Here is an 11,161-nt window from a genome sequence, read left to right on the forward strand (position 1 = left end):
GCTGCCGGGAACCCCCGGGCTCCGCCGCGGGGTGCGGGGACACAGCGGGGCTGGCACCGAGCGGTGCGGGGACACGGCCCGGAGCCGTGCGGAGCCGGCACCCAGGGGTGCGGGGGTGCGGGGACACGGCCCGGGTCTGTGCGAGGCTGGCACCCAGCGGTGCGGGGACATGACAGGGCTGGCAGTGAGCGGTGCAGGGGTGAGGGGACACAGTCCGGAGCCGTGCAGGGCTGGCACCCAGGGGTGCAGGGACACAGCGGGGCTGGCACCCAGGGGTGCGGGGACACGGCAGGGCTGGCACCCAGGGGTGCGGGGACACGGCCCGGAGCCGTGCGGAGCCGGCACCCAGGGGTGCGGGGACACGGCCCGGGGTGTGCGGGACCGGCACCCAGGGGTCCGGCCCGGTGCCGGGCGGGGGCGGAGGAAGTGACGCTCCGGGCCCGCCGGGGCGCCGCGCCCGCCCCGCCCCAGGAAGCGACGCGCTGGCGGCCGCGCTGACGTTCGGCGGCGGCTGCGGAGCGATGGCGGCGCCGCTGGCGGCTCCGGGCGGTGCCGGGCCCGGGGCCGGGGCCGCGGCGGGCGCGGCGCGGGGCGGGCGCGGGCCGGCGCTGCGGGAAGGGGCGCGGGTGTCGGCGCTGTGCCTCGCCTGGTACGGGCTGAGCGCCGGCGGCAACGTGGTGAACAAGCTGCTGCTGGGCGGCTTCCCGCGGCCCGTCACCGTCTCGCTCTTCCACATCCTGGGGCTGTGCGGGCTCCTGCCGCCGCTGCTCCGCGCCTGGCGCGTCCCGCCCGCCGGGCCCGCGCAGCTCCCGCCCCGCGCCTACCCCCGCTACATCCTCCCGCTCGCCTTCGGCAAATACTTCGCCTCCGTGTCCGCGCACGTCTCGCTCTGGAGGGTGCCCGTGTCCTACGCGCACACAGGTGAGGCCCGGGGGCTGCGGGGGACCCGGGGGGTGGCTTGGGATGGTGCCCGAGGGGTGACCTGAAGCCCGGTGTGTGCTCGTCCGGGCACCCGGAGCTGTGTCCCGGTACCCGCTGTGCCCTGTGGGTGCCTCCTGCGGTGTCCCGGTCCCCGCTGTGCCCGGTACGGTGTCCCGGTCCCCGCTGTGCCCGGTGCGGTGTCCCGGTCCCCGCTGTGCCCTGTGGGTGCCCAGTGCAGTGTCCCGGTCCCCACTGTGCCCGGTGCAGTGTCCCTGTCCCCACTGTGCCCGGTGCCATGTCCCTGTCCCTGCTGTGCCCGGTGGATGTCCTGGTCCCCGCTCTGGGGTCGTACAGGTGTCACTGAGGTGCCCCAGCACCCGCCGTGTGCTCACACAGGCGCCCAGAGCAGTGTCCCCCTCCAGTGTCCCCTCCCCGGTGTGTGCTGGCCCAAGACCAGGGGCAGTGCCCGCCGTGTGCCCTGTGGCTGTCCCAGAGCCCCAAGGTCTGGTTTTGTCCCAGGACGGTGCCAGGGAGGGAGGGTTGGCCCGTCCTGGGCTGAGCCATTCTGGGCTGAGCCCTGCTCAATCCCTGCTCCGTCCCTGCTCCGTCCCTGCTCTGTCCCTGCTCCGTCCCTGCTCAATCCCTGCTCCATCCCTGCTCCGTCCCTGCTCCGTCCCTGCTCCGTCCCTGCTCCATCCCTGCTCAATCCCTGCTCCATCCCTGCTCCGTCCCTGCTCCGTCCCTCTGCTGCTGGGGTTGTCCCCAGGCTTAGTGCCCAGCAATCTTTTCCTCCTGTCCCCAGTGAAGGCCACCATGCCCATCTGGGTGGTTCTGCTGTCACGGATCATCATGAAGGAGAAGCAGACGACGAAGGTGCGGACAGGTTTGCTGAGGTTTCTTTTCTTGCTTGGGGGGTGGCAGAGCTCAGGCTTTGGGTGGATTTTGTGACTGGAATTGGATTATGCAGATTTAAAAAATCCCTTTTCCTTTTCTTGTGAGTGTAAAACACCTAAACAATGACCAGGGTGATGCTGTCTGATGCACTGGAGTTGTCAGTGTCTGCTGCAGTGACTTCAATTTCCTTGAACTGCAGTAGTGAAATGGTTGATCCCTAAATCAGCAGGACATATAAACTTGGCTGAAAACTCTCAGCAGCTGTGATTTACCCCTCTGTCCCTGCTCCAGGTGTACCTGTCCCTGATCCCCATCATCACTGGTGTCCTGCTGGCCACGGTCACGGAGCTCTCCTTTGACATGTGGGGGCTCATCAGTGCCCTTGCTGCTACTCTCTGCTTTTCTCTTCAGAACATCTTCTCCAAGAAGGTACAGGCTCTCTGCTCTGGTGTCACCCTTCAGCAGGGCAGGGTGGAATTTCCATTACATAAATGGTTTTTTAAAGTTTGCTTTGCAGTCAGACGAGCCCAGAGGGATGGTTGTTATTTTGTGTGGGTGTTCCTACCTGTTGAAGCTCTTACACTGAGTTTATCCTGAGCCCTTTCTTTACTCCTCAGCGTGGATTTTTTTTTCCTGATGGCAGTTCAACAGTGCTTAAATTCAACAGTTCATTGGAAGCTTTTAATGTATTTTGTTATATCAAATCCTTCCTCTGTGCTGAACAAGTCACTGTCAACGCTGGGCATTCCTTGAAACCACAGAAACAAAACTAAAGCGTGTGGTTTGGCTCTATTTAGTTACAAAATGGTTTCTGTTTCGTAGAGCTATTAATATTAATTTTAAAATTCATATGAACATTAATATTATTAATATTAATAGTAATATTAATACATATTACATAAATATTACTATTAATGCCTATTAATAGTAATATTAATTAACTCTTAATACTAAGAGCCACCACTCAGAAAACCACAGTTTTTAAAGAGACATCAGGTTTTTTACTATAGGAGTATTTAATTGTTTTCCTAATTTAGCTGTGCCCTAAAGCAGTTTGTGTTTCCTGCTGTTCAATCGTGGCTCTTGTCAGGTGTTGAGAGATTCCCGAATTCATCATCTGCGCCTGCTGAACATCCTGGGGTGCCACGCCGTGTTCTTCATGATCCCAACGTGGGTTCTGGTGGATCTTTCTTCCTTCTTGGTAGAGAACGATTTGGTAAGTGCTCTGTTTGGAGAACTGTTGGGTATTATGAAAGAAAAGATCAAAAATAAATAACAAATTCCAGCCCCAACCAGAGAAGCACACTGAAGTGTTGCAGTGTAGTTCTTGTCAGCGTGGAAGGAGGTGTTGTGAAACACCTGCAGATTGTTGCACAGGAGCTGACAAAGTGTTTCTTGTGAGAATTCCCGTCAGGGTTAGGAGGGGCAGTTTATGGGACAGCAGAATTTGAGGAGCTGGGGACAGGGACAGGCGCTCCAGAGCTGTGGGGAATGTCCTCCTCTGGCTTCTCTGAGTCGGGAGTTGCATAAAGCAAAGGCTTGGGGGCCTCTTTAGAGCTCAGTGCAGACATTCCTCCCTCCAATGGCAGGTAAGAAGTGCCTCAGGCTGTGTTTGTGTTGTTACCTGAAACCCGAGATAATTTTTTCTCCTGCTGTTTGCTTTGCCGCAGAGCTCCATGTCCCATTGGTCCTGGACCTTGATGCTGCTTATAATCAGTGGGTTCTGTAATTTTGCCCAGAACGTGATTGCCTTCAGTATCCTTAACCTGATCAGCCCCCTGAGCTACTCCGTGGCCAACGCCACCAAGAGGATCATGGTGATCACCGTGTCCCTGATCATGCTGCGCAACCCCGTCACCAGCACCAACGTCCTGGGCATGATGACTGCCATCCTCGGCGTCTTCCTGTACAACAAGGTGGGGCAGCTCTTGGTTTATTCACCCACCAAACACAGCTGAAGCAGCCCAGCAGCTTTCAGTTCTTTTTTGTATGAGTTAAGAGATGCTTGAGTGAAAATAAACACAGAGGGCACGGGGCTGCACTGCAGAGGGATGAGCTTGGGTCACACCAGCTGCTGGGCCTCTCACAGAATTAAATTCTGATCTTCAGCCTTTTTTTGAAAAGGGAAGATGGGGAAGGAACTCAAAACCTCTTGAGCAGAAGATCAGCTTGTTTGTTTGGCATGTGAGAGGAGTGAGGTTTTTATTAGAAGCCACTGGTATTTTAAGACTCTGATAAAAAATGAGATGTGGCTGTAGAACTGTCTGCTGTTTCCTGGGTGTGTGAATATGTCTAGGTGGTATTTTAGAAAATCTGCCTTCTCTGGAGATACATATATATATCTATATATATATAGATATAGATATAGATATATATAGATAATATAGATAATATATAATATATATATTATTATATATATGTAATATTATATATATATAAGATATATAATATATCTTATATATATATAAGATATATATATTTTATAAGATATACATCTTAGAAAATCTGCCTTCTCTGGAGATATATATATCTTTATAATATATTTTATAATATATATTATATATAATATATATTATAAGATATATATATATAATATTTTATATATATATAAGATATATACATTTTATAAGATATAAATCTTAGAAAATCTGCCTTCTCTGGAGGGCTGTCAGGCTTTGGCAGGGGCTGCCCAGGGAGGTTTGGGGTGCCCATCCCTGGAGGAGTCTGAGGAAGGGCTGGAGGTGGCACTGGGTGCTCTGTGGGCACAGCCTGGACTCGATGATCTCAGACTTCCCCAGCCTAAACCATTCTGTGCAAACCTTTCTGTGTTCCTCTCCCAGACAAAATACGACGCAAACCAAGAGGCAAAGAAGCAGCAGCTGCTCCCAATGACCACAGGAGACCTGGTGAACCTGGAGAGGCACCGGAGCCCTCCCGAGAAGTCCCAGAATGGACTCGCAGCCTTCGCCCAGCACGGGGACTTCCAGTACGGCCGCAGCAACGTCCTCACAGACCACTTCCAGTACAGCAGGCAGAGCTACCCAACGCCCTACAACCTGAACCGTTTTGATATTTAGGCTCCCGGCAGACAGGTACAGACTGTGATATCAAAGTGTCCCCAGCATTATCAGAAAAACTTTCAGTGCATCCGTGAACGTCACAAAGCCATTGGAGTGTGCAGGTTTGGCAGCAGGGCGGGTGCAGGGGAGCGGTGCAGGACCTGCAGCTGCTGCTGGGCAGAGCTTTAAACCTGGAACAGCCAGACCTGGCACTGGAACCAAACCCCCAGGGCACATTCTGGTGAGGTGCAGGTGGCACTGCTGAGTGGAACATCTGTCACTGCTCCTTTCAGAGTCTGCCAGCTCCTTGTTCTCTTGGCAGCTGAATTCTGGCCAGTATCTTGTTTCCATGCTGGTATTGTCACCTTTAACTTGTTCTCTAATAACGGTTCAATGATACTTTTAATGAAGCTTTCAGAAAGAAGTGAAAGCAAGGGGTACTTGTGCTTATCAGGATTTGTCTGAGGAGGATCAGCTGCAGGCAGGTAAAGCCGAGTTCATCTCCAGCATTTGTGGAACTTCTTGTGGATATTCACAACTCTTGTGCCTCTGCCTTCAGTCGTGGATGAGAAACCAGAAGTGTTTCTGGAGGAGCAGGCAGTGGAAGGATTCATCTCTCCCAGAGCTGCTTCAGGCACAGGAAAACACAGATCACCAAATCACTGCTCATGGCAGAGAACAACCAAGCCCAACTTAAAATCATCATTGTTTCCTGAATCATGTAGCCCTGTAACTCCAGACATTGCTGTCCCTTGGCCATGCAGGAAACTCCTTCCCAAATAAAAAGTGTTTGGAATAATATGATTTTATTTTTTTACTTCCTTCACACCTGTTCTTTCAAAACTGTTTTTTTGCTTTAGAAATTGAAAGGTGAAAGGTGTTTTGTTCTCAGTTTTATGCATAAGTTATGCTCTCTTATATGATTCATATATTTTGAACACATTGATTGGAAAAATCATCATTATTAACTGTTTCTTAAATCTTTTTTGGCCCCTAACTGTTTGGGTTTTTTAAATTTCTTAATTACTGCTGTTGGAGTAGCTGTGTGGATTTAGCCTGACTTCCTGCTGGAAGAAGTTAAATTTTGTATCCTGTGCTGTTCCTGCAACTCCCCTGGCTCGAGTAGGAAATTAAAGACAAATCATTTGAATCAGCAGTAAATAGATAATTTATGGCTAAGAGCTGATTCCGAATAAATTCTAGACAAGGTGATTGTGTGTGTCAGGTACTGCATTTGTGCATGGAATTCATTTTTGTGAATGAAATTCCTTGGAATGAAGTGAAAGCCACCTTGGAACTTGGGTTTCACCGAATCAGATTTTTCTGTCAATGCTTTAGCAAAAGATTTTAGGGGCCTTCTTTCCTTCCCAGACTGTTGTACAGTGAGACTTTGATAGCATAAATTTTATGCTTTTAACCAGAGAGGTACCAGTGACAACATTCAGGGTGTGGCACAGAACACTCCTCTTATTTATTGCTTTACAAATGACCATTTCCATGATGTGAGATGATGATTTGGCTCCTTTCTGGATAATAAAGAATTTATTTTTAAGTGCAAAATCAAGCTGATCTTATTCTTTTGGCTGCTGGGGTGGTGGTTACATGAACAGCCTTCCACCAGAGAGTCCAAAAGAGGAAATGGTCCTTCTGAAATTTCAGAGATGGGTTAAAAATGCTGCTGCTGTGTGTGAGCAGAACTTGCCTTGACGAGTTCAGTCTGAGAATTTGGACTTTTGATAGAAAATCTAAATAAATCTGTCCCTAACCTGGGTGAACAAGGTCATGGGGAAATCTTTCCTTCAGATGAAATTTCTTTTGCCTGTTCCAGTATTTAATATATGTATAATTATTTCTTTTTAATACGGGGAAAGTGCCAAATGTGTATTTCTAGGGCTCACTTCCCAACACTTCAATGCTTTTACCTACAAGTAACGAGGATTTGGTGGACCCTGGGTTTGGATTAGGTGCTGACTCTGCCAGGGACTGATTTGAGGATGGGAGATCCAGGCTGAGATTTTCCAGAGGGGTTGAAGTTCTGCAGCTGGCAGTGACCTGGTAAATTCCTGCAAATGCTGAATTGTGGTCTTTGTGCCTCAGTTTCCCTTTTGGAAAATGGAGATGATTTTTTTCTACATCCCAGGGGGTAAAATACCAGAAAAAAGTGGCAGTGCAAGCCCCAGAGAGGTCTCTGAGCTCCTCTGTCCATCCCCTGCTGTTTCTGCTGCTGTGGCATCGTCCTGCTGCAACCTCAGCTGCAGTGGGCAGTAAATAAAAACCAGACCAGAGGCTTTATTAGATACGTTCACATTTGTTTCCTTTTAAAGAACATAACCAAACCTTTTCTGGCAAGTGTTTTCAGGGTGAGCTTGCCCTGCACATTTACCATGGCAGGTTTTAAGCTCAGCTTTTCCTGCAGTCTTGGCAGCAGGTGAGGATTTCCTGTTCAGAGCTGTCTCAAATTCCAGGCTGGGCCCGTGGCTTTGCTCTTGTCTCTGAAATAAAACTCCTGATTGGCAGGGCTGGCCAGGATGAGGAGATCCCATGAGGATAAAGGGTTCATTTAGGGCCCAGGGAGGGAATCTGTTCCCTGCAGAGCTGCTGCTGCTCCAGCCCAGGGCTGTGGTGCAAGGTGGAATTGAATTCTTGGGTGGGTTGGGGTGGTTTTGGATCCCAAATCTCAGTCCTTCAGCAATATCGGCCACAAGCAGGGAAAGGAACTCCCTGGCACTGCTGTAATGAACATTTTAATCCTGGACCTCTGCAAGGCTTTTGTTTGCCCAAGCGAGATGTTTGTTCTGCGCTGGTTTGTAAATGAGTGGCGTGTTTGACTCTGTCTGTAGAAAGTACAGAAACACTGGAATAAAGAGGGCAAAATCTGCACCACTGTGTACAACGATCCTGTTATTAAATCAAAGCCAAAGGGGTTGGTTTGGGTTTATTCCTTGTAGGAAGTTTTGGGAATGTCAAAGGTGAGGAGCTGGGTGGGAGTTCTGCTGTGGGTGATGCCTCACACACAAATGTTGTACCCAGGGTAGGACACAGGCACTGCACTCCCTTGAGATATTCTAATTTCCACTATGCATTTTTTACACATAAATACATCACAACATTGAAAAAATTCTTCCCCAGGCAGTCCAGGGTAGTTGTGGAAATGAGAAATCCAATCTCTCCCCACTCCATGTGGATGCTCTGCTGGTAGTTCCAAAGAGCATTTGGTGTTTTCAAGAGAAAACATATTCGAAATATATATTCTCAAAATATTCCCCCTGCAGGTTCCATTTTAGTACCCAGTGGTGGTAAGAGTATCTTTATCATCTGGTAAACTGCTTGTGGTTTTTAAATAACTGAATGCTAAATAAAATTGAGGCAAGACTCGGGCTTTGTAAGTGCACAGTGATTTGTAAAAATAGCGTTGGTATTTTGGGGTCAAGTCATGATGATTTCCAAAGCTCAGTTTTCCTTTCTAATCTGTGTTCAAACTCTTTTTTTTTTCTGATGCAGCATTTTGCAGCAGAAGGCACTTCTGCCATGTAGCTCTTTGTGAAACAGGTGCAATATAAATAAAGGGAAAATGTTGTTTTTCCAAGGCTTAACTTTCTGGGTCATGCTCTGAGCTGGTAAAAATAATTCTGAAATCTTTTTGTAGTGATGTTCCAGGGCAGTGAAACAAATTTGTTAACCCTGTGACAAGTGATCCACTCACAGTGTGTGGATATCCAAGGGGCACCCAGCCTTTTTTTTTTGCCTTTTTTAATGTTAGACCTCTATAAATTGATGGGAATATGGGTGAGTTTCCCAAAAAAAACCAAACCAACCCCACACTTCTTCCTTTGTGGAATCCTGCCCAGCTTTTTTGTGTTGTTTTCCTGTCCAGCTGCTGTTGTGTGAAGTTCTGGATCCTGCTGGGATTCCTTGTGGAATAACCACACTGGTGGCTCCCAGCCCCTGGGACTCCTTCCTGCCTTACACCAGGACTGGGTTTTGTTGGACTCCTCTGGAGATTTTGGGGCATTTTGTGGATAAAGCATTGCTGACCATGTGGGCTCTGAAAGCAAGGCAGGAGTGGTGGTGTTGGGGTGGAAGGAGGCAGCAGGAAAACTTCAATGCTGGCCAAAATTTGAAGTCCATCTGCTCTTCTGGGATCTGTGAATCTCCTGGACAGCAGAGTGGCTCAGAATCCCAGCCAGAGCCTGTCTGATGATTGTTTTTTCCATTAGTTATTTGGATACATGAGAATATCCCATCTTTCTGAGATTTTTATGTATCTCTAGCTGACACAGTGGGTTCTTCACAGAAGGTCTGGATGGTGATAAACAGTTCTGCCTTTTTGTGAGGACATCTGAGTGTCCTGTGTGTGATGGGAAACCCGAGGAGGTGAAGGCAATACCTGAAAATAACGACTGGCCCTCAGCCCTTGCACATCTTGTGTGGGAGATCTACTTGACACAGCACAAAAACAGTTTTATTGTTCTGTGTCACCTGGCTCCGTCACCACCTTGAGTGTGGCACTGTGACACTTGGCTCTGTCACCACCTTGAGTGTGGCACCAATGATTTTTGGCCAGCCCTGCTGTGTTGGAGGTGGCCAACCTGGATTTCCATCCTGCAACCCCTTCTCAAGAGTGACCAAAATTGACTTCTGGCCATGCCCACCTCGGGTGTGACACCCTGAGGGCCATCCAGAGCCACCCTGCTCATGGTGGCATCTTCCCCCTGTTGTTATTGTTTTAAGCATGGCATGGATTATAATGACAGGACTCTCACTAATTTAGCAAGAATGAGAGTGATCTTTACTCTTCAAAATCCTCTTTTATAGACAGCCCCAACAGTGAAGTTTCACAGGTCAGCAAACCAACACAAGGCCACCATTGGACAGTTAGAACAACACCCCTCGACCATTTCTTGCAAATAAACAACAAGTTAGACAAACAGCACCTGCACAGGTTGTTTTCCCTCTCCAAGGACTGCTTGAATTCCTCCTTCTGCTTTTCCAGACCAGGTGACAAAGCCCCATCCTTGACCTTCCCACAGGCTCAAGCTGGTGCCTGAACCCCCTTCCCTGATCCCCCATCAGTTCCAACACCCCCAGGCAGCCCCACCTGCACACCCCACACCTCTCGTGCCAGCCCTCACTGTCCCACCCCACCTGCCCTCAGGTCACCGGGGCCACCACCCCCATCTGCTGTCACCTCTTCTGTAAAAACAACAGCCCTGTCCCTTGTTGTCACCACTCCTGCTTTGGGATCTCTGCCTGTGCAACTGCAACCAGCTTTGGTCAGGAACTCTGCTGGTTTCTTGTCTCCAGCTCTGTTTTCATTTGTGAGGGGACAGCAGTGAGGTCTCAGTGTCACTGCCAGGGACACCAGGGACTCTCCAATGTCACTGTGCTGGGGACACTGGCAAATCCCCAGTGCCACTGCGCAGGGGACACCAGTGAGTGCCTGATGTCACTGTGCTGGGACACTGGCAAATCCCCAATGTCACCGTGCTGGGGACAGCAGCGATCCCCCAAAGTCACTGCCAGGGACACTAGGGGCCCCCTGATGTCACTGTACTAGGGACAGAAGCGAGTCCTCGATGTCACTGTTATGGGGACACCTTGCACTCCCCACTGTCACCGTGCTGGGGACACCCAGCCCTCCCTGATGTCACCGTGCTGGGGACACCCGGCTCTCCCTGTCACCGTGCTGGGGACACCCGGCACTCCCCGTCACCGTGCTGGGGACACCCGGCACTCCCCCTGCCACTGTTATGGGGGGACCCAGCACTCCCCCTGTCACCGTGCTGGGGACACCCGGCCCTCCCGCTGTCACTGTGCTGGGGACACCCGGCCCTCCCGCTGTCACTGTGCTGGGGACACCCGGCCCTCCCGCTGTCACTGTTATGGGGACACCCGGCCCTGCCCCTGTCGCTGTCCCCGTGTCCCTCCCTGCAGTCCCGCCTTCCCCCGCAGGCGGCTCCCTTGCAGTTGCTCACCCTCACCAGCAGGCGGCGGCAGCTGCGACTTAAAGCGATCCAAAATCTCAGGTTGGTTAGAGACAGGAAAAAATAAATATATAAAAATATAAATATAAAAACCTCTATTTCCTCCTTACAGAACCTATTTTCTTACATTTTCAAGGCCTTTATGTTTAATTTATATATATACACCAAAGTTAGATTTGTATGTTCAAGAGCTATATAGATCTGTATTCAGAATTCCTTACTTTCTAAAATCCTGTGTATAATACAGCAGATGAAGAGGGTTATTTGGAAATAACCCTGTTATTATATAATTAATATTATTTG

The 11,161-nt window shown here is 50.0% G+C and overlaps 1 protein-coding gene across 1 annotated transcript; it reads left to right on the forward strand.

The window, feature by feature from the left end:
* Positions 1 to 483: 483 nt before the first annotated feature.
* On the forward strand, positions 484 to 6,434 carry SLC35E1 (solute carrier family 35 member E1). Its single transcript, XM_063403343.1, has 6 exons — positions 484 to 921; positions 1,724 to 1,794; positions 2,107 to 2,244; positions 2,906 to 3,031; positions 3,486 to 3,731; positions 4,656 to 6,434. Exons 1-6 carry the CDS (start codon positions 522 to 524, stop codon positions 4,890 to 4,892), a joined length of 1,218 nt encoding a protein of 405 aa, XP_063259413.1. The 5' UTR covers positions 484 to 521; the 3' UTR covers positions 4,893 to 6,434.
* The last annotated feature ends 4,727 nt before the right edge of the window (positions 6,435 to 11,161 follow it).

Source organism: Prinia subflava, chromosome 8 (genome assembly GCF_021018805.1).
Source record: "Prinia subflava isolate CZ2003 ecotype Zambia chromosome 8, Cam_Psub_1.2, whole genome shotgun sequence".
In the NCBI taxonomy this organism is placed as follows: Eukaryota; Metazoa; Chordata; class Aves; order Passeriformes; family Cisticolidae; genus Prinia; species Prinia subflava.

Bases quoted from the DNA above. Each gene is read 5' to 3' on its own strand.
- SLC35E1 (XM_063403343.1), top strand. From the start codon at position 522: ATGGCGGCGCCGCTGGCGGCTCCGGGCGGTGCCGGGCCCGGGGCCGGG. The intron at 2,245-2,905 runs GTACAGGCTCTC...GGCTCTTGTCAG, and splicing joins AGAACATCTTCTCCAAGAAG to GTGTTGAGAGATTCCCGAAT. The intron at 3,032-3,485 runs GTAAGTGCTCTG...GCTTTGCCGCAG, and splicing joins TCTTGGTAGAGAACGATTTG to AGCTCCATGTCCCATTGGTC.